Source organism: Sceloporus undulatus, chromosome 3 (genome assembly GCF_019175285.1).
Source record: "Sceloporus undulatus isolate JIND9_A2432 ecotype Alabama chromosome 3, SceUnd_v1.1, whole genome shotgun sequence".
Taxonomy (NCBI): Eukaryota; Metazoa; Chordata; class Lepidosauria; order Squamata; family Phrynosomatidae; genus Sceloporus; species Sceloporus undulatus.
Genome location: NC_056524.1, coordinates 90,501,165 through 90,525,134, shown reverse-complemented (window position 1 = coordinate 90,525,134; position 23,970 = coordinate 90,501,165). Strand labels below are relative to the sequence as shown.

The 23,970-nt window shown below is 38.7% G+C and overlaps 2 protein-coding genes across 6 annotated transcripts in view; one reads left to right on the top strand and one right to left on the bottom strand.

The window, feature by feature from the left end:
- The window catches only part of ARHGAP6 (Rho GTPase activating protein 6), a 182,552-nt gene that overhangs the window by 61,368 nt on the left and 97,214 nt on the right, over positions 1-23,970 (bottom strand). The gene's annotated exons all lie outside the window — the stretch shown is intronic.
- AMELX (amelogenin X-linked) lies at positions 558-19,995 on the top strand. The gene is made up of 7 exons (XM_042457765.1): positions 558-631; positions 7,504-7,753; positions 14,935-15,005; positions 16,296-16,334; positions 17,000-17,044; positions 18,419-18,853; positions 19,845-19,995. The coding sequence occupies exons 2-7, from the start codon at positions 7,654-7,656 to the stop codon at positions 19,848-19,850; spliced, it is 696 nt and encodes a 231-aa protein (XP_042313699.1). The 5' UTR covers positions 558-631; positions 7,504-7,653; the 3' UTR covers positions 19,851-19,995.

Below are 23,970 nucleotides of genomic sequence, written 5' to 3'. Positions count from 1 at the left end.
CTCTCACGTTATGGCCCCCGCAATGGCCATACGCCTGCCCTATTCGCCCCCGGGTCCCGACTGACTCCCAAACCAGAGCTCCGTAGCCCTGGTACCACACCGTGCAGATCCTGGCCTATGCTGCCACCACAAAGTTGTGACAAAAAACCCAAACCCAAGCGGTGGGTGGGTGGGTGGGAGAAGGCTCAGCTCCTCCTCCCTTCCTGCTTGGCTCCTAACCATCCGGAGCCAAGCGCTGACTGAGGGCCAGGGCTGGCAGCACAGCCTATATAGGCCTAAGCCCCGCCCTCAGTACCACCTGACCAGGAGACTCCTCCTCCAGGGCAGCTGAACCAATCATCTGCCCTGGAGGACCGGAACTCCCGGTCACCGAGCCCAGCTCCCAGAGCGTTGCGGGGCGGAAGGGCCTCCTTTTCGCCCCGCACACCAATAGAGAGCTGGGGCAAGCCCCAGAGCACTCTGGAGCTTGTAGTCATTCGCTGTGTCTAGCGGCAAAGCGGTCAGCCCGCCGGGTCGGGCAACCGCTTTTTAGTGATGGATATGAAATGCTGTTGATGACAGTCTTTATTATGTCATATTCCTGTGTTTCTTCTTTTGCTTGTAGTTAGTATTACGACTCTATACTTTCAAAGTAAGTACAGTAGGTGTTTTCCATGAATTAAGTTTCAAAAATGGACAAGGTATGGCTGTGACTTTCCATCCTCAGATCAGAAGTAGACAAACTGGACCAGAGACTCATAGACAACAGCTCCTCCCCTTTGCTTCAACAGATGGGTTGGGCAATGTGAGGGTCTATAAAAATGTTTGGATTAACATTCGATGCCTCACTACTGGTCTCCACACAAATTCTCTCCCTATTGCAGGGATGATGATAGGGATGATGATGATATTTTGATGATAATGATTGCCCATGCATGGGACATGTTTAATTCCTTTCACTAAGGGCCATGTGCTGTTTTATCCTGGATACTCACCCAGGCAGGTACAGGAAAGAATGCATGTTTACACACCTATCCCCGCCTCAGTCTGGAGACCCATTACCAGAGTAGGCTCTGCACCTTCTTGTGCCATCACTCTTACTGGGAAGTCCCTATTGCCACATCTGATGCAGAAACCGGGTGCCTGGCTGCACCCATATGACCACGCACTCTGTTTCTGCACCAGACATGGTGACAGGGAGCTTCCCAGTAGAAGCCATTGTGCAGAAAGGTAAGGAGCATGTGGGGGGGGGGGTGTTTAAACAGTTTGGAGGTGCCATAGGATTTCCAGGAAACTCCATGGTAAACCATGGATCATTTTGACCCACATTAAGGGCTGTTTACCCCAGGATTGGGCTAATCCATGCCTGGTCTACCAGGATACAACCTGACCCTGCCCCAGGGATTTTGGCTTGCATTGTCCAAATAAGATAACGTGAGTCTGGGGTACGTGGACTTTTTGGCTCTTGCAGACAAACCCTCAGAAAGAATGGTTTGATCAGCAGCACCAATAATTTACTGGGTAAATGATGCAAAATGAAAAAATAATAATCTTGCAACCTTGAGCACTGACTGAGGAAAGCACCCAATTAAGAAAAAAGGCTAAAAAGGAAAGTATTTAGAAAAACATTGTACTATTCACATTATATTATTCCCCTGATTATTCACCACACTTTATGATTCAATGCCATCTTTTTCTGAACAGTATAGTTTAATTCCAAACAGCACTTCTTAAGCTATCTGATGTGGGAGACTAGCAGGGTATTTCCCCCCAAAGTCCCAGAGATAGACACCATGTTTGTGTCCACTGTCTACATTTCTTGTTTACCTGAAAACTTGCCACAGTCCCTCAACCAACAGCTCATGGAACATGACTGAATATTGCTGCTTCACAATTTCCAGCAATACCTGCTTTCAGGCATGTGATTGTTCTTCAAATATTGCAAAGAAGGGGAAAAGGGGATTTGTTTTTGTGTTTACATGTGAGGTGGCCCATGGGGAACTGATATCTCCAAACAATGCTGGAGCCACAACAGTCCCCTCCTAATCTTCCACCACACTTTATCAAGGCTTTATCCAAGTAAAGCTGTTTATTGCCTGCTCCATTCCAGTTCCACCATGACTGTATCTTCTAAAAGCCATGACAACTCAAAGGCTGTGTTCAAAGATATAGCTCTGTATACCAGATATGAAAGACAAACACCAATCCTAAAGTATTGGGTGGGAGAGGACAGAGGTGAGCTTTGCAGAGGCATCTGGATTGCCACAACAGAAAAGATCAGAGTTGGATCAGAGTTTCCTCTATCCCCAGAATAATTTCCATTTTGAAAAATTACACCTTTTGATCAACATTTCCTGCAGTGCCAGAGCAGGCCATGCCAGGAACTGCTCTTCTTCCTACTTCCATTTCTCAGAGATGAAAAGAGGGAAAATCAAACAGAAACACTGGCACCTATTTTCCACAATGGAAACAATACATGGAATTCCATAATGGAAACAACTTAAAGAATTCACTGATAATTATGGCTTAGATAGTTAAAGAAAGAGAAAGAAAGAAATAAAAGATAGAGAGGAAATACAAGGTATTCCTCTTACAGCTATAGGAAAACCAATGTGATTATCTTTTCCCAAAGGAAATTTAAATACAAATAACAGTTAGGAAGAGAACAACAAACAAGTTCACTTGTGCTTACACTTCTGTTCTTCCCTAAAGCGGACCATCCATAAGAAATATTCTGTATTGAGAGAGATTAGTGTCAAAACCAGGCATTCCTTTCTGATATATTACAAAGTTTTAATTATTTAACTACTCCAAACTATTCAAAGTTTTAATGTGACAACAGTCCAGGATGTTTGAAGTCCAGTGCCTCAAAATGAAGCTCATTTTAAGGCAAATACAATATCCTCTGGTTGGTGAACATCCACAGGTATCAAGTTCATCCACCTTGGAGATTTGTGGCCATTTTACTGATTCATTTAATGTTGCTGCTTTATGCTTCTCATCAGTTCCCTGTCAAAATAGTGTCCCGACTTTCTTAAAAGCTTGAAACGGAATGGTGGCACATTTAGGTTCATTTGTGGGCATTTTGTCTATAATATGGTTCATTGCATTAGATGTGGGTGTGTCCATGCCCTTCACAACTCTTCCCACATGTGTTGCAATACTCAACACTTTTCTAAATATTATGTTAAATAAAAAATATCAATATAGTGACTTAAGTATTCTAACAAGAGGAAAACTATCATATACTACTAGGACTGTTTTCTCTAATCTTCTTTCAGTTAAGCATGTCAATCCCTATTTTAGCACTAAGTTCAGAATCAGTGTCAGAAAACATTTTCTCCTCTATTCTTCTCCCATACAGGCATTCCAGTTCCTTTATCATTTCCCTAACTCTGTCTTGAGATGGGTGGGAGGAGAATCTATAGGAAAATATCTATGCAAAATAATTAGTTATTGTCTCTCAATCAACAATCTGAGGTGATGTACAAAAGATAAAAATATTATTTAAAATATGAATACTTAGACAAAATATTATTTCAACACAATTTCTTAAGAATAGTTTTAAACGTGCAAATAGTTTAAGCAGCCAGCAGTGCCACCTCTTGCTGTATGGACCAAAGACCCTGCAGAATAATATAACCTTAGCTACCTGATGGAAGCCCACTAGGGAATATGCTGAAGTGCCACTAAAGAGAAAGTGCTGTAATGTGTACTTACCAACCTATTTATTTGTTTAAGAAATTTATTTATCACTTTTTGGTCCAACTGCCCCACCCCAAGGCAATATCCAATAGACAGCAGAATTTTTTAAAACATTAATGAAATAACAAGCAATCAAATTAAAACCTAGCCTTTGAGAAACATGCAACAAGGCCTCCAGTGAGGATCTTAATTTTAGGCACATTTACTGTTTAATCAGTAGTTAGTTACAAAATCCTAATATTCATCCCTCCTCCACTGTGCATGGGAATCTGTATACTACTCAAAGTTCGTTTATAAGATTAAATAGCAAGCAAATAGAAAATCCTTTTAAAGCTTGCCTACTGGCACCAGCTCAGATTTTCAGAGTATAAAAATAAATTGTGTTTGTCTTGAGCATTTATCTACTGGTATTTACAGATTATTAATATTTTGCCCTTGCCAAAATGTGTAATGCATAGCAGAGTAATACACATACACACACACACAGAGAGAGAGAGAGAGAGAGAGAGAGAGAGATTCCTTAATTACTGTTGAACCCATGTATCCTTAGCACTTGTCTTGTCTTCAGTACATTAGGTTAATGTTTTTTTTTCCTTTCAGCATTGACATCAGGTATGCTATTTAACTCACAAACATCTTAAGAAACACATAGGCTGATGACTTCTAGGTTCCTTAGGCGAGGGGATCATCCAGTCCTCCAGACATTATTGCACTGCTGGTTCCAACATTCTTCAATGTTGGTTAGTCTGACTGTGACTTTTGGAAGTTACAGTCCAACAACATTTGGAAATGAAGCATGATTCCCACCACGAAACCTTTAAATAGAGTTAGATACCTTTCCCTCTGCCCCCCAGCTCCACAAAGATCAGAAATCAATGGATAAATCCAACATTTTAAGTAGCATCAAAGTCAGTTAGAAACAAAAGGAAACAGCAATAGAAGTTAAAAACAAAACAAAAAAACTTTTCAACATTTTTCAAGCAGGGATGGCAACTATGCTACCCTCTGCACATCACTGAAACCAACTTCCTTTAGCTACATTAGATAGGACTGCTGGGATTTGGAAGGGGCATTTGATTCCCAGACCTCCTTTAATGTAACTCAAAGAGAACACAAAATGTTTGCAGACTGCAACTGGATTTTGACTTTTCTGCAACCTGAAAGATCTTCATTGCTTTCTGAGGGCTGACCTCTCTTCTGGCCCAAGAGAGGGAAATGAAATTTTGATATTGACAAGAGAGTGAACTATTCTTGTAAATTTTTATCTTTATAATTTCATATGTTTTTACCAGTGGTATCACTGGGTAGGTGCAGGGGGGTTGGACCACACCAGGTGACACCCCATCATTTTACATCATCCAAATTTATTTCATGAGGATAAATTTTGACAATAGAAAGGTTGGAAAGAAAAAGGAATTTATGAAATTAAAGACCTCTTTAAGAATAATAAACTCAACTCAATTGAAGATTTAGCATCAAGTCTAGACCCATTACCAATTTCATGGTTTCAATTTAAGCAAATAAAACCTTTTCCTCTAGCTTACTTAAGAAAGAGGACAGATTGAGATTTATGACTCCCTTCCAAATTTTATGCAATGATCCTGTTGGAAATAGTAAAGGTTCAGTCTTCCAAATATGTTATCTCATCTTGTAGAATTCATATCATGATACCATATGTATCAAAACATTGTGGGAAAGTGAACTAAATTTCCAGAATCAGACTGCTGTGCTATTTGGTCATCTTTTGTGTTGAAGTCAAGATCAGCTTTAACCAGAGAGAACTTTGGCAGGTTACAGACCGCCATTTCGGACGTCCTCAGGACATCTTATTACGGACAGTCTGTAACAAATGGCGGCGGCCGTTCTATACAGCCGCTGCCATTTTGACGTAGCGGACGCTGTGTGTCTGCACATCATGCCCCGGAAGTGAAGCCGTGAGTGCGCGATTAGCGCCTTGTGACCTCTTTTCCGGGGCCCAGGAAGGAGTGCGATTTTCGCGCTCCTTCTTCGGAGCGTCCGGGAGCCGCACGGTTTGGCCGCTGCGGCTCCCGGATGCTGCAAGCAGTGGTGGCAGGAGACCGCCGCAATCCGGTGGTATGTAATGCATCTTTGTAAAGCTAGTACATAAATGGTATCTGACCCCTGTTAGGAAATCACAGAGGATAAAATCTATATCACCTCTGTGTTGGAGAGGCTGTCCAGTCTTAGGGACCTATATCCATATGTGGTTAGACTGTTCCAAAATTACCCACTTCTGGCATGATGTGATCAACCAAACTGCTTCAGTTACAAAACAAAAAAATAATTTTTGCCCAGCTCTTTTGTTATTCTCAATATACACAAAAGGTAATACATCTTTAAAAAATATAAAGTTGATATCTTTTTTGCTGATAGCAGCTCATTTAGAAGTGGCTAATAATTGGAAAACAGTTCTTGTACCACTGGATAGCTTTTGGAAAAGAGTTTGGGATCAATGGCTTATGGAGAAATTAACATATAACATGAAATATAACACAAAACAACAAAATCAAAGACCTGTTCAGGAAAAATGGTCTCCTCCTATAGATTATATTAATACAAATTTTACATCTATTTCTCCTTCATCTAGCCACTGTTCTTTATGGTCAGATTTATTTTAAATGAATTAAACTGTGTAAAACTTTAATAAGGAAAGTTTTTTAATGACATGAAACTTTTTTATACCATTGTTTTATGATTGCAAGATTTTGTATGATATATTTTGAATAAAGTTAAAAAAAATCATATCCAAGAAATTACAAAATGGTCCATTACTTAAACGTGATCTCTTTTCTACAACGGCAAAAGTCATTTAAGTGTTCAAGGCAGTAAAAAACTTGATAATGTGTAAAAAAAAATTTTTTTTATTTTTTACAGTTTCTGGAAGTATTTGAATACTGTACAAAACTACATTTTAACTATGACTGAATATACAATTAAGTGAGCTTTTAAGTTATTTATATTACATACACTTCAGCAAATCTAATGTGGGATGATGGTTGTGGTTTACATACAAACTCATGCACCATTCTAGATACAAGCAAAAATCACTAATGGCTAAATATTTTTGCTATCTAATGAACATTTTTTAAATTCAAAGTATATTTACTCTTCGAATTTAATACTGGATGCTATGTGTGGCTGTATATTTTAAATCCTTATCTAGTGGAACTGTCCATTTAGGAAAATTCCATTCTATAGAATCAATTGTGCACAAATAGTTGAAAAAGATTATGTTTCAAGTCAGTAAGCTCAGCTCAATGGAATGTGCATATGTGCCTGTATGCTATGTTGGCTCATAAATGTATTCTATTTGTGCACCCAGAACAGATCCACGATTGCACTGCCTCTCTCAAATAGAGTAGTAAGAGGAGAAGGTAAAAGAGGGCTTTGTATTTCAGAATAAAGATTAAAGTGTATGATTATTTTATGTGGTCAAACTATTTTCTGTGTATAAAATATACTATTCACATAATCTCAGTTACATTTGTTTTCTTGTTTAGAATTATTAAACAAATGGGAATGTACAGAGCTTGCTATACAGTAAATATTGCAACTGATGGGGATTCGTGGTTTAATAAGCTGTGAGGATTTCCTTTTTCCCACCCAAGTACTCTGCACCATCAAGTCAATAGAAGTGAAAAATAAGATTGATGGAATATGCTCATTGTCAATGTAAGTGAAATGTAAAATCTGTTTATACTCTGCCCATTAGCATGGAATGTGTGCATTCCAAGTCTGTTTCATGATCCCACTGTGGTCTCTGTTAATTTTTACCTTTTTCCTTTTCTTACACTGCAGTTTGCCCAAATGTACAGAGAGAGTGAAAAGTCCCACTAAGTTCCTTCATGCAATGGTTCTACAGTCTGAAAGGCTACATCTTCCCTTAAATGGAATACATCTGCAAACTAAGAATGGTTTGAAGAGAATGAAACTTGGCTCTAAACCTGAATGCATGCAATGAGACTGCAAAATCCACAAGAGTTAAGAAAACAGCAGAATACGGGGAAACGGGAAGGGGGAGTTTCACCTTCCAGCTCTTTGACTTCTGGTAAGAGACAGGGTTAAGAAAAGGTGAACAGGAATTAGATTTCTCAGCTGTCATCTGCAAGCTTTCTTGAGAATTTGGATGAAGGACACAATAAGCCTGGCTTTGTCCATCCAGAAATGTCCTTCATTTTATTTGCATTCATGGTGACAGTAGAAGCTATTTTAGGGCCTATTCTGAAGTAATCGAGGCAGCAAAGGCAAATTTATTTTCTGACTCTATTGTGTCTGCACAGAGCCGGCCAGCAGAGCTGTTTCAAGTGGTAAGGGGTGCTTTACAACAGGACATAAAGAGGAAAACCCAGATCACAAGACAGCCCACTGTGAACAACGTGACTGGCACTTTGCAGATAAAATGCCTCAGATCCACTCTAACTTGGATGTTAAAATTGATACAGATCCACTGGATGTAATTCTGGCCCCTGCTTGCGCAGTGACAATGGGTACTTTTCAGTTTTTCCCACCCAAGGATGTGAACTGGATTCTTGGAGAGATGAGTGCCACCACATGTATTCTGGATACACCTGCCTGACTTATTTTTTAAAAAAAGAGCTAGAGATGTACTGAATAAGCAAGTAGAGAGAATGGTTAATGCCATGCCAAAAAAAAAGCTATCCTATCACTAGTCTAGAAAATTATCAGCCAGTCTCTAGCATTCCATTTTTAGGCAAGGTTCTGAAGTGTATGGTGGCCTCCCAGCTCCAGGGGTTTCTGAATGAAATGGATTATCTAGATCCTTTCAAATCTGGTTTCAAGTCTGGATATGGGGCAGGGATGGCTTTGGTCACGTTAGTGAATGACCTATGCTAGAAGCTAGACAAAGGGAGTATGTCCCTGTTGGTTCTGCTGGATCTCTTGGCAGCTTTCGTGGTATCCTTCTGGGTCACCTTGCTGGGATGGCACTTGGGGCACTGTTTTACAGGTGCTTTGTTCCTTCCAGGACAGGTGAACCCAAATAGGGTTCAATTCTGTTCCCCATACTATTTAACATATACCTGAAACCACTGAGAAAGGTTAATTGCAGATTTGGGGTTTGGTGCCATCAGTATTCAGATGACACCCAACTTCATTACCCCTTTCCACAACAAACTAAGGAAGTTGTTTTGGTCCTAAACAGTAATGGACTGTATGAAGGCAAACAAATTGAAACATACTCCAGACCAGATGAAAGTGGTCTGTCAGTGGAAAGGCAGATCAAGAAATAGGAATTTAGCCTGTGATGGATGGGGTTGCTGTGCCCCTGAGGATACTCTTTTTGCTGAATACCTGTCTTGGTCTGCATGCCCTAAGCCTTGAACTACTGGAATGGTGTCAACGGTGGATGCAACATAATTGTGATGCCTGTGTTGAGGGCATCTATGCATCTAGTAATAGCCATTCCTAGCCTCATGCTTGTAAATGTAGGCATAACCCCATCAATATTGATAGTCATAAGCAAAGGAATCACTGTAAATGGAATAATTGGATTCCAAAGACCATGATCAAGAGCATCCAGCATCATGCTAACTTTGGTATTTATGAAGTTGATGATAACATCAATGATAGCAACAATCTCTGGAACAGTGCCTGCAAGTCAAACTGGAACATGAACTGCAGCACGATCTCAAGGCCAACTAAGATTGGGATCATCGAAACCACTCAGAGAAGCAAACCAATACTATCTGGTCAGAGATGGAGGGTTTGGCAGAGGCCAGGAAGCTGGAATTGGTCTAGCAGATTGATCTTACTTTGATGGAGTGGATGAGACAGTTACTCTAACCACCTGCAACAATTCTAAGATCTCTCATTTGGAGACATTGCAGTTAGAAGAGACCATGACTATCAACTCCTCAACAGCCTGAGCCAGTGGTATGAGCAGCCAGGTTAAATCAGAATGGAATAAATACTTTGCCTCAAAGTGGAGACTGAGATTGATGACATTTTTTGTCTTTCAAATTTTTCTTCTTTTTGTATTTTTTATTTGCAACTCCAGTTAAAAAAACTTTCCCAATGTCGGAGGATGAGTAAAAGTCACCCAAATTTCAGAACTAGCATAAACAGCCTTGGGTGCAGCAATGATGATATGAGCCAACAACTGTTTAGCTTTGCATCAAGCGGCCATAGAAGCAGAAAGGACTGAATTGAACTTCAGAAATCATTTGGTCTCAGCACTGACAGCTGTCAACGGCAACGGATGGTCTGGTTCTGCAACAGTGTCCATCCTAGTTGACAAAGACAGCCATGCTGGAGTCAGAGACCAAAAAGCCTGCAACTCCCTATACTTCTGTTCCTGTGCTGTGAAGGCAGAACAGTAGCTGCAAGCAGAGACCACATGTGTCTTACCCAAGTAGCTCAGGCACCATGAATGACCATCCCAACAAAGAAGTTTAGTGCCACAATAGATATGCTTCTTAAACTCAGAAGAGGTCTGAGCCCCAAGGGTGAGGGTGGCTCTGACTGCCAAGTACTAGATAGAGAGAAGAATCTAACATGGCAAAGGCCTGTTACAGACTGCCAAAATAAAGCTGCTTCGGGTCTCTTTGGAGGTATGCTGTTTAAATGATGCATGCATCCTAAGAATCCAGAAGCTGCACCAAAGCTGCACTCCAGTGCTTAGGAATGGAGTGTGGCTTTGGCACGACCTCCGGACTCTTAGGACCCATGCATCATTTAAATAGCATACCTCCAAAGAGACCCAAAGCAGCTTTATTTTGGCAGTCTGTAACAGGCCAAAGCCAGTATCCTAAGTGGTCAAATGCCAAATCAAAAAGTGAAAGCAAAGCAATGAAGTATAGTTTCTCACAATGCTCCTGCGGAGCCTGACAAAAAGAAACTATCAGTTTTGGTGGGAAACCCTTTATATAGGATTGCTTGAGGTGCATGAGGCCATCATCAAACTCTTCTACCAGACTCTAGAAAGTTTCAAGCAGTGCTCTGCAGAAACGCAGGATAAGCTCATTTGTGTGAGGCACAAGACCACAAAGAAGAACCAAAGGATTCCTTGTTGTTGTTAATTGTCTTCAAGTCGGACTTGACTTATGGTGATCCTATGAATGAGACATCTCCAAGACACCTTATCTTAGACAGTTCTTGCAGATTCAGAGCAATGGCTTCCTTGATTGAGTCTATCCACTTGAAATGTAGTCTTCCTCTTTTCCTGCTGCCTTCTACTTTGCCTAGCATTAATGTCTTTTCTAGCAAGTAATGCCTTTTCATGATATGGCCAAAGTATGACAGCCTAAATTTAGTCATTTTGGCTTCTAGGGAGACTTCAGGTTTGATTTGCTCTAGGACCTATTGATTTGTCTTTTCAGCAGTCCACAGTATCCATAGAACTCTTCTCTAGCATCACATTTCAAATGAGTCAAATTTCTTCCTATCAGCTTTCTTCATCTCCAGCTCTCACATGGAAAATTCTAACTTTAGTATTCAGTGAAATATCTTTGCACTTCAAAATCTTGTATAGTTTTTTTCATAACTGCCCTACCAAGTCCTTACTCTTCTCCTGACTTCTTGATTGCAATCTCCATTCTGATCAATGACTGGTCCATGGTATGGAAAACTTTTGATTATTTCAATTTCATCATCCACACTAAACTTCCTTAAATCATTTCTGGACATTATTGTACTAAATATGTATATTTTCCTATGTTAAGCTACAGTTCTGTTTTTCACCCTTTGTTGTTGTGTGCCTTCAAGTAATTTCTGACTTATGGTGACCCTAAGGCAACCTGATCATGGGATTTTCTTGGCAAGATTTGTTCCAAGGAGGTTTGCCATTGCCTTCCCCGCAGCTGGGAGCATGTGACTTGTCCAAGCAGGGAATTGAACCCTGGTCTCCAGAGTCATAGTCTAACACTCAAACCACTATGCTACACTGGCGTTCTCGACTAGAAGGGTATTGGTGTTTTGGTTCAGTTTTTTGGCTGGTTGTGCAGTCAATTTAATACAGACAAGTAATTTTCACTGCTTTTATCATAACTAACAATCTTCCCCCTAAATACTATTCACATACATCATTCTAGCTTAGCCAAGGAAGTTTTCTCGACATCTAATTACTAAATTCTTTCAAGTGCCTGAAATTATAAGCTTAACCCATAATATGACTTGTTATTCTTGCTTTACTGATACACTCCCCGGGGGGAGGGGGAGGAGAGCAAGCATTGGCACATAGTTTTCAACATTACGTCTGCATAAAAGGAACCAAAATGTATAACCAAATCCCAGTTTAAACCAAAAAAACTATTTTTGGGTTGTTTTTTCAAACTCCCCCCCCCCCCCCGGAAACCCTGATTTCTGCTGGTTTACTCAACAATACTCTATAGCAATCAATGTTTTGATTCTAAATCAAGGTTTAATATCCGTAATGGACTGGGTGAGGGTAAACAAATTGACACTTATACCAAACAAGGCAATCATGGTCATTAATGGACAGAAAATGAGGGTTCAACCTTGGATGCCCAGGTTTTAGTGAAAGCTGGTGCATAGTTAAAACTAGTGCACTAAATGTACCTGTTCCTGAAAATGTCTGATCTGGTCATATGATGCATACATTGGTTACATCCTGTTTGAATTAGTAACATGTTCTATATATGGCTAACTTTGGAAAATGTTTGGAATGTTCAGCAGGCCCCATACTATTCAAGAGGCATGGTTCCAGGGATTACAAAAGTTCCTTTCTACAGCAGGTTTCACTAGCTACAAGTCTGTTTCCAGGCTTAATTAAAAGTATTATCACATTTAAAGCCAGGCTATCTGAAGTACAGTGGGCCCTAGGGTTTGGTTCCTGGACCCCATCCCCTGTGGATGCCAAAATTCATCGATGCTCAAGTCCCATTACATACATTGGCATAGTAAAATGGTATCAATTATACAAAATGGTAAAATCAAGCTTTGCTTTTTGGAATTTATATATTTTAAAAATATTTTCAAGCTGTGGATGCTTGAATCCATGGATTAAAAAACCCATAGATATGGAGGACTGACTGTACTATATTTCTCCATAATAAGGAGAAAAGGCTCTTCTCACAGTCTAGCCACTTAACAGCTAAGCTTGGTGAGGACATAGAGGTGAGCCTTCTTAGTAGCAGTTCTGGTTCTCTTCTTGCTGTCCTTCTACTGGCAGGCAAAAATCTTTTTATTCAGGTTAAATTTGGCAATTAATTGCCTGCTGAGGAAGGGACTTTTCAAGGGGTGTATCTTCTTGATAGATGCACACAAACATGTACTGCATTTCCCTCCTTTTCCTTTCAAACTTGCTTTCAAAATTACATTTAATTAGGTATTTGTTTGATATGATCATCAGTCTAATTTTATTTAATATAACTTATAATATTCTTAGTTGTATTTTTTAATAATCATGTCTTAAATCACAGTTCTGGGAGGAAGGTGAGATACTAATTAATCAATTACTATCAAAGCACTTTCTCTTACGTTAATAAACACACATAATTTAAAACTGGTATATGGCAATTTGAAGAAGAGGGTCAAGTTGTCACTGAATTCAAGCAGGATCAATTGAATCTGGGTCTATCACTAACTCTCAGCCTCCCAGGCAATTTGAAAATGTAAAATAATATGTCTTCTGAAGCCACGGAAGCATAATGAAAGGCTGCATGCCCTAATGACATTCCTAGATGTGATCTGATGTCTGAAAATGTATGACATAATAGTTTTGTTGGTTAAAAAAACATCTTAAATTTGATTGGCTATTGTATATGGTGAAACTGTTTAAATATGAGACAATGCTCAGTGAAGTCTTTAAACTATCAAGGTTACGGGATCAAAACAGATATCAAGAACCAAGAAGGCTTCTAAAAGGTAAGTGTATACTTTCATTGGTCAATTCATCTTTTTTATTATCTATTGATGTTTTCTATACTAAGGACATGAACTGAATGCCTGAGTCACAATAAGAGTTCATACTGGTTACATGCATGTTAAGTTTTTCTTTTCAGAGAGATTTCGAATAAAGAAAAGTTTAAAATAAAGACTTAGCTTTCAAATAATACGTAGCTTTCAAGATCTTCCAAAACAGTCCATTAACAGTTTTTAGGTCTCTTATAATATCAGCATTCATTCTTAGCATTTAACATTGTTTTATTTCTGCCTTTTCCTTTGTTTGCATTCTCTTTCGTGATCAAGTAATCTTCAAATCAGAGCTGTCTTGCCGATTGTTTTTTACACACTCTTCTGAGAATTATGAATTAGCAGGAAACTCTCTCAAGTACAAGATACAATTTAAAGTGTTATTCTATCCTGTCTGTGAGGCCATCCCAAGTATTATGTGGTAGTCTGAATATCCCCTTCCAAGGGTAGAAAAAAGGAAAGGCACAGCCCCTCTCCTTCTCTTATTCTGCTGGTGCAAACCAACAGGCCTTTGGGGTTACAGATCCTCTGACTAGCTATCATCCTGTACATAGTTGCACTGATTTTAGTTGCAATGATTATCAGTTTAAATGAAGTCCAGTCAAGTTGTAGCACTTCCTGTTTGAAAAGACAACTCTCAGCTAGTTTTGAAAACAAACTAGAGGAACCAGTTATATTTAGGCTCTTTTTTCCACCAAGACTGGAACAGAGAGGAGAAAGTGTTTGCATTTTGCCATGTCTATTGGTTAAATGAAAGACAAGTTTTAACTTTCACTTAAACATTTAACATATTAGTATCGCTTGACTGAAAACTTTCAGCCTACTAAAACAGTATTTCTCTCCGATACACTGTATAATTGAAAAGTAGCTCTGCAGCATTGAGAACATGCTCCAACACATGAATCATGCAGACCTGTTATATTAATCCAATTTCAAATGATGATGTTAACCCAAGGGAGGGGGAAGCAGCAGTCAGATAACCTTGCACCACTCTGAAGGTGTGCAGCTCTGAAGGTGAGCAAGACGATAATTTAATTGAGGATATTCACTAGATTTCAAGATCAATGTAAATACCTCTACCAAAGTTATGCACTTTAAGGTCCCTTTGTTTCAGTGGTGAGAACTGGCATGCCAAACTTTTTCTTTGAACTAAAAGGTACTCATATTGGATTATATCCAAGCCCATTAACATTTAACTGAGACAGAGCAGCTCTCCTTACATTTTAAAAAGTTAGTTTAACAAAGAACAGATGAGACATACCAGTGTTGCTTATGTATGTTTGTATGCTTTGACTTGACCTATCAAGGGGGAAAAAGTCTTCTACTTTTATGTTACAGAACCTGCAATGAGGAAGATGGAGGGCTGGACTTTGGTAATGTGCCTCTTAAGTACCACATTTGCTATTCCAGTAAGTGCTAATTAATAATTTCAAATAACTAAAATAAAGCAAGTAGTGGAGAGTGAACAGTTATTGACCAGGAAGGCTTGCAGGTAGGATGGCCACATGATTTACTTTAGACTACAGGCTTCCATCTGGAGGTCTGACAAAAGATAGTCCTTCATTAGAAAGCATGGGCAGTCCTGATCAGGTCATAAGAAGAGAAAGTGGGTACACCTTAAAAATGCCCCCAATAAGCCTGTGGATAGTGGACTACGTAGGCACAAAAGTCATGCCATTACAGTTGTCTCTACTATGGGAAAATATAGTACAGTATATTTCTGTTTAAATGACAGTAATTATTTTTAATCTTGCTCCTGTAAATATAAACTAGCATTTGCATATTTAAGCAGCCCTGTGTCCTCCTTTTTTTGATGACCTACAGTCAACTAATGTTCAACCTTGCTTATAATAATCTATGATTTTTCTATTTTAATTCTCAACTTTAATATTACAGTACAATTAAAACCTTCTCATTGGTTACTATATGCCAATAATCTATTTTAGCAATATCTATTTACTAAAAATAGCAGAATCTTGAAAAGAGTTTTTAAAAATCATATGATTAAGTGAGGAATGGAAGCTCTCTGAAAAATACAGAAATATATAGGCTACAGAATTTCTTCATTTTCTAACATTGTCTTTCTTCCAATGGATTTCATGGATCCTTGGGAACTAAAACCTGGATCTTTCAAATCTCAGTCCCATAAATATCCAATACATTACATGGTTTGGGGGAAAACCTGGGGTATAAATAAAGTTTAGCAATAACAGTGACGCATCATATTGACTCTCTGGAATACAAGTATATCTACTTTTTTGGAAATTTAAGGGCTGGAACAGACAGCCCTCAAAAAACCACTTCTGGGCATCATTGGCACAAGGTGTTTAGATGCTGTACATCCCTATGAAGCTGGCCCAGACATGACACTCCGGCAGCATGGCGTTTACACTCTGCACGCAACCAAAGTGTCATGAAGCCACCATGGGTTCACAACAGGGCCAGCAAAGCCAGCTTTTCTCTAGCCAAAAAAGGAGATCTGTTCTGTCTGCTCCGGCCCTAAATTTCAAGGGTATATTTGATGTATTTTTAGACAAAACTAACACCTAAACTGCCTTACTATTTTAGACTATGAACTATCCAAATCTACTGATGTATCCCAGTGTCACACAGCTAATGTTACACAGCTTGGGGTGGGGAGTGATGGACATAAATTGGTTCATTTTCCAAATGAAAATCTGTGACTATTTTTTCTACAGCTGCCACAACATCCTGGCTTTATCAATTTCAGCTATGAGGTATCAACTTTTCAATGCTGTTTCACTGTTGTTTTAAATTAACCAATGATAGAGCATACCATGACTTAAAGATTGTCTCACTTGAATCTGTCACTTTATGCAAAACATCACCCCTGCTAAATAGCATGGTGAATTAGGTAGCCTACATTTTCAGGTACTCTGAATACAGAATGTGTTGGGAAAGTATACTGTATATCATGAAGGAAACAATGTGATGAAGTAAGAGGGTTTTTTCCCCTCAGTGCCACTGAAGTTTTTATAATACCAGACAAAATAAACAGTATAAAATTTGCCTGTATTCAACTGTACGGTTAGCATATTAATATTTAAATCCAACTTTCTTGGAAAACCAGGTATTACTTGCTTGGAAAATCTATTCAAGCCAGATCGGAATTTAGTATTAAGGATCAATGGAGAAATATACCACAGAATGTCAGTTTTACAAGTTTCACTGGGAATTTAATGTGGGGAGTGATTTATGTCATATAAATGTATTGAAGGCATGAAAAGAGGGGGACTGGAAAGGTGGAAAAGTATCTTTACATTGATCAGTGCATGTCCATCAATGTGTGCCACCATTAAAACCAACACATTAGTCACAAGGTAATCTATTTGAACTGCTTGATATGAACATAATAATTGTGTGTTTTTTAATATTCTCCAAGGTAATGACACCTTTAAAGTGGTACCAGAGCCTAATTGGACACCAGGTATGTCCTCTATGATACTGCCATTCAATTTCATATACAGTGTATCTGAATCAGTTTTAGAATTTTTGTAGCAGCAGAGCATAAACAACAGCCATCTCAAGTTCTACTATGGTAAGCAAACCTGATGCATTCATACACAAGTTTGCATAAATACACAAGTTTAAAATCTGTATCAAAGGAGGAACTGCAAAGATATGTTGGAAGAACAAGAACTATACAAATCAGTAACTATTATTCCAAAACAAAAAGATGCTGGATGATGGCTTTATTTAAGCAATAGTCTGGTTTGGGGCAAGGATATCTGAAAGATCCTTCCTGTCACATTAACCTGCTCATAGCTTAGGTTCCTCTTCAGAGGCTTTCTATATGTTCCACCATCCAGAGCAACTAAAGTTTCTAGGAACATGATATTACCAACTGCATTACCAACTTGATTATGGAATTCTCTCCATAGGAGGGACAGATCTGGTCCATTTTGCCTACCTTTAGGCAAGAGTCAAAGGCTGTTTTGCTTAGCCTGGCTTTTAATAGTTTTCAAGTAGTTTCATTATGATCTAGTCTATTTTAAAAATAATTGTTCTGTTCTGAATTTGATTGTTTGATACTGAGATTGTTTTAAAAGTTGCACAATGATATGATATCCTTTGGACATAAAAGTGATTAATAAATACTTTAACAAATAAAGGTGAATGGAAGATGGAACTGAAATATGCAAGTTACAAAGGTTTTATATACTGAAGCAAGGCAAACAAAATTCTATACATATAAGGAAAAGTTTGTATATATGTGTGCACACACATTTGCATATGTATGTATCACCTATTTGTCTATCTATTTATTTATCCTTCCTTATACCATGCTATCTTACATCCGCATACCAGTGAGATCAATTTAAAATTCAAACCAATTTAGAATTTAAATTAAAAAATTCAATTAAAGCAGATGTAAAAAAATGTTAAATAATTTTAAAACAAGCTAAAGTGCTAAAACATGTTAAAACCATGGACATGCACTTTGGAAAAAATCAATTAGGCTCCAAAGGCTTTAACAAAAAAAAAAAAAAAAAAAATCATGTTTTAATCTGGTCCCAGTAAAGCCAGTGCCAGCACCAACTAGGCTTCTAACAAAAAGATATGCCACAACTGGGTGCCATAGCAGAGTAGGCTTCAGTGGGAGACAAAGCAGATCCCATCCAGCAGACCACAGTCCTTGGACAGGTATACATAGGGATGTGTGCTCCACCAAGTAGAAATCCAAAATTAGCATCAACTTCAGCATTTTCACTGTTTTTGGTAATCAATATTGTGTGTGTGTGTGTGTGTGTGTGTGTGTGTGTGTGTGTAGTAACCAAATTTTATTCCTCCTTCTTACAAGTATCCACGTTATAGTTATGAACCAATGGGAGGCTGGATGCACCATGCTGCAGGACCAATGATGCACCAAACTCACTTTCCAAGCCTTCCTTCTGGGCACACGCCTCTCCATCAAATGCCACCACAGCAGCCACATCTAAACCCACAAATGCAGCAACCTGGGCATAACCCGTATGTGCCATTCTCTGGCCAAAATACACTGATACCCCATTTTCAACCACCAAATGGAGCACACATTCAACAGCCACTTTCACCACATGCTGGAGAACACCCAATGCACCCCCAGCAACCAGGGAATCCAATCCAGCCAATGTATCCTCAGCAACCAGCAAATCCAAATCAACCAATGTTCCCTGTGCAACAACTGCCACCAATGGTCCCAGATACACCTCTTGAATCATGGCCAGCAGCTGACAAAACCAAGCAAGAAGAAGTGGTAAGAATTTTTGCAACATTTGTTATTGTTGTGTGCCTTCGTTTCTGACTTATGGTGATCCTATAGTAACCCTATCAGGGAGTTTTCTGGGGCTGAGAATGTGTGACTCACCCAAGATCACCCAGTGGGTTTCGAAGGCAGAGCAGGGAATCAAACTCTGGTCTCCAGGGTCGTAGTCCAACGCTCAAATTGTCATACTGTAATAGCTCTCTCTGTAACATTACCACCCCATAATATAATTAAATCAGTATTCTACTTAGGTATCATTTGGAAGATTTATTAGGTCCCAAATGTTAATTAAAAAACAAAAAAAAATGGCACTTCCTCACTCTTCATACCTAGTAACTTTCAAAAGCTCGTTGTCATGTATTATTCTGTATGTGTGAAGTACTCATGTTATACCACTTATAGATTACCATAAGAGTAACTGTGACAGAACACTGCTAAAACATAGAAGTGATGTGGCCTCAGTAAGCTCAATAAACTACTGGTATGTTTGTTGTGGCAAGATCTCCAAAGATAGCTTAAAAGTTGCATATGAAATTTGGCACATAACAGTTATCTTCATGAACTCTTTCCTGAGGATGTTTTGTTATTTCAAATTAAGTGTGGGATTATCAATCTCCTGTGAAAAGCCAAACTATTGGCCATATTTGATCAGTTTATCCTAGCAGCAAGGGATATGTCACACCTTATTTCAAATGAAAACAAAATTGCTTTCCATATCTTAACAAGATTGCATCAAGTTTCCAAGACCTTGCTTCTGTATAAACACATAAACAGCATAGTCTACAGCAGACAAAATTAAGAACATGTCTTTCATGCCTGCCTATAACCAGAACCACACCTTTAACAACAAAATATACTGTTGAAAATGTATTGGTTATTTAGTGATTTTTATTCACTGAATGAAACAAGCATACCCAATAAGTAAAATAAAGATTCTGTAAGAATCTGCTTTTAATGTTGACTTTTCTTTCATCTCTTCCAGGACTAAAAGACCCAAGAAAACAGAATAATGCAAAAAATAATTTAGGCCTTGTCACTTGCTTTCAAGAACCCACACCTTTACTACGCTCAGTGATATATGATTCCATTAACCCACATTCTTAGTGACTGTTGTAGTTAGAAGGCAAAGTAAGATGAAGTAGTAAATAATAAAATATGTTTTGATCAATACTTAATGTGTTGTTGTTTTTTAAGTGCCTTTCAATGAATCCAATTCTTGAGAGCAAAGCAGACTCCATTCTCAAGCAGAAAAAATACCACCTACAATATGCATCATTTTATTTAAATGATAGACTTTTGCTAAAGTATAGACTTTTGTTGTAATCAAGGCTTATCCAAAATAGTTTTACTACATTTTCCTGAGTTTACCAAGATAAACGTCAAATTCTAAAAAAAAATCAGGTAGTAGAATAATGTATTGTTTCAATAATTCAATAAAATCATTGCAATAACAATATTTAGCATGCTTAAACACTGCAAGCAAAGAAAAACCCAGGAGGGAAAAACAATCAAGATAAAAACTATTAGATTCAATACGTAAGCAACATCACCAGATCAAGATGTTAAATCACACAGAATCATGAAAATAAATCATATAGTAAAATGTCAGAATTGTGTCAGAGTGCAACAGTTATGAGAAAATTTGATTTGCCAGTGCTCAAATTCAACAGAAGATAGAGTTCAAGAAACATTTAAAAATGTCAGCCCATCAACACTTACCAATGGAGTGTCCATTGTAAACAAACAACAAAAGCAATGATTATCTGGTTTACACAGTAGCCTGTGAATAAGGCTCTCTATATAGAGAATGAAACCTTTGGGGCCCCGCTGCCAAACACTCGTGTCTAGAGAGCCTCCTGACTTGCTTCTGGCAAAGGGTGAAACTGGTCCACTGCCTACAGGCTAACTCCCTGGCAGCATTTTATTTTTACCTCCAAAAGGGGAAACTAGTCATGACTCCATACCTTGCATTTACCTACTGTATAATTCCTGGAAAAAACAAGCCAGAGTATCACATTTATAAACCATTGGACTTATAGCTAAATATATTATAAATTCATATCCACTGTTACTTTGCCTGGTTGGTTGATTGGTTAGCTAAGATTATATTAGAACAGAGCAATGCTTGGAATGAATGCACATCCAAACTCCCCAGTAATTGACTACAAATCAAGCAATACTCTAATCATCAATGAAGAAAGGAGTTATAATTAAACAGCCAGACATAATTAAATAAGTACCGAATGTACCTGACTATAAATCGACCTCATGTATAAGTCAAGGGCAGGTTTTGGTGCCAAAATTATGGATTTTGGTATTACCTACGGATAAGTCAAGGGTAAAATTTAGGAGCATGAAACAAAGGATGAAAAGGATGAAATAAAGGGAAACAATGCCAAAGAATGTACAAAATTCTGGCAGACAAAATTGTTTGGGTTCAGACTAAAGGCTTGATGGATGAGAGAGTTTCTGCTTCTTTTACGTGCTACCAGGATAGAGTAAATTCTTGCCTTTTGCCATTCTACTCAAAGAATGGGATGGTTCCATACAGTACTTACATATGTATATACTTATATTCATGTACTCATGTACTTATATAAATTGACCCATGGACAAGTTGATTCAGGTTTTTAGGTCAATTTTTAAATTAAAATTTACATATACAGTATTATATACAGTATTACTTTTATAAAGTATATATAAAGTATTATTTTAGAGCATATACAGTATTACTTTTAAAGATGTAAGTAGTTAACACAAATTATTGAGGGAAGACCTTTTTTTAGCATATGATAAGAATTCTCTCCAAATCACATTATATCTGAGACCAGGAAGGGGATGGGAAGAAAATAGATTAATCAGGAAGCAGCAGTTGATTGTGAGCCAGAATCTTCCTTTTGCCAGTGGAAAAAAAGATTCCAGAAGTCTAAAATATGATACTGTTCCCAGAACGTAGCCCAGTCAACACCACACATTACTGGGAAAGATTACCAAGGAAAAAACAAGCCTGTTTGGTTATATCTAGACTCATTCATACTTAGAGTAGATCCATGAAGTCAACAGGACTTTTAATTTTGTCATGCCTATCCTAACTTCCATTATTTTAAAGAGATTTCTAACTTTCTCCTCCAGAAGAAAGCAGCAACAATTTCACTGCTGCAAATCATCTTATTTGTATGGTCATGATAAAAAAAAGTAGTAAAGTAAATTGCACACCACGAATATATTATATAATCTGTGAGCAATAAAACTTGCCTTTATGGCACTTTGGCCCGTTACAGACGGGCTAAAAAGTACGCGCAGAGCGCGTACTAGGGTTAAGACGGGGCGGTACTTCCGCACTGCCCTAACCCTAGGGTGCGCTCCGCGTGCACAAAATGGTGGTGGCCGTTCCACACAGCCGGCACCATCAATACGTGATGACCGCGCCACCTCCAAATGAGGCGGTGTGGTTGTGATGTATTTGGGTCGTGGCAGAGCGCCTAGGGCGCCCTTTCCGCAACCCCAGAAGGAGCTCCGTTTCGGAGCTCCTTCCTGGTTTGGTTCGCTGGGCGCAGCCTTCAGATAGCTGTGCCCAGCGGACCAAAGCCCCAAGGCTTGAAGCCCCAAGGACACCCCTTTCCAGGCTGCGGGGAAGGGGCCTTTTGCCGCTTCCCCGCAGCCCGGAAAGCGGCGGATTGGGGCTTCAGCGGCTGCCACTCTGGCCACTGAGGCCCCGATCCGGCGGGGAAAGGTGCGCCTACAGGCCGCCCCAAAGGGGCGGTCTGTAACATGCCTTTTAATCCATTTATTTCAGCACAGGTTTTCACGGGCAACAGCCCATTTCTTCCAATCTGAGTGTGCTATAGCCCATGAAAGCTTACACTGAAATAAACTGGTTAGCATTAAAGACTATTTTTCCTTCTGTTTTTGTACAATTATCTAGTATACAGATTCAATCATTTGCTATTAAAATATATTCTGTTTTATAAAGATATTATTATTGTTGTTGCAGTTGTTAACTGTCATCAGGTTGACTTCGACCTATGCCAACCCTATGAAGCAAAGTCCTCCAGGTCACCCTGACCACAACACCCCTGCCTATTAGGTCTTGTGGGGTCAGGGATATGGATTCCTAGATTGAGTCTATTCATCTGGAATGTGATCTTCTTCTTTTCTAGTTAGCCAAGTCTTCGCACATGTCCAAAGTACAACAGCCTCACTTTAACCATTTTGCTTTTAGGGAGAGTTCAGGTTTTATTCTCTCTAGGACTCATTTGTTGATGACATCAGTTAACTTAAATAAAACAACTGATACCAATGATTTTGTGGTTTTTTTGGGCTATGTGGCCATGTTCTAGAAGAGTCTGTTCCTGACGTTTCGCCAGCATCTGTGGCTTCTCTGACGATGCCAGCCACAGATGTTGGCGAAACGTCAGGAACAAACTCTTCTAGAACATGGCCACATAGCCCAAAAAACTCACAAAAAACTATAGATGCCGGCCATGAAAGCCATCAACTTCACACAAACTGAGACCAGATTTTTCAAATTACTATATATACTTGACTATAAGTCAACCTCATGTATAAATAGAAGGAAGGGCCCAAATTATGGATTTCTATCTGACCTGTAGATAAGATGAAAGTAAAACCTAGGGACACATAACAAAGGATCTAAAGGAAATTCCAGCAGACGTAACTGTTTGTGTTCATCCTAAAGGCTGGATGGATGAGAGAGTAGAGGGGAGTCTATCCTTGTAGGACAGATTACTCCTGTCTTTCACCAGGAGATGGTTCCTTTTTTTAAACAGGAGTTACAGTACTTACACTGATGTGTGGATAAGTCCACTCAGGTCTTTTGGGGTCAATGCTTGTTTATTATTTATATTTATTCTTCAGTTTTTATCTGGACTTATACATGAGTATATACAGTAATAAATCAGTGCTTCTGATGAGTTTCAAATAGAAACATCTACCAGATCCAATGAAAATTATGTTTATTGTCCTTCTATAGAAAAAAAGAATACTGTAATGACAAATTTTGGCCAATTGTTTTTCCAACTCTGAATACTATGTTTCAAGATATAGACTTAAACTCTATAAACCTATTTAAAATTTCAGCCTACAGT

Coding starts and splice junctions, on each gene's coding strand:
- AMELX (XM_042457765.1), top strand. CDS start 7,654: ATGCATGCAATGAGACTGCAAAATCCACAAGAGTTAAGAAAACAGCAG. Junction 15,006..16,295: donor GTACCACATTTGCTATTCCA/GTAAGTGCTAAT, acceptor TTTTTTCTACAG/CTGCCACAACATCCTGGCTT. Junction 16,335..16,999: donor TTATCAATTTCAGCTATGAG/GTATCAACTTTT, acceptor ATATTCTCCAAG/GTAATGACACCTTTAAAGTG.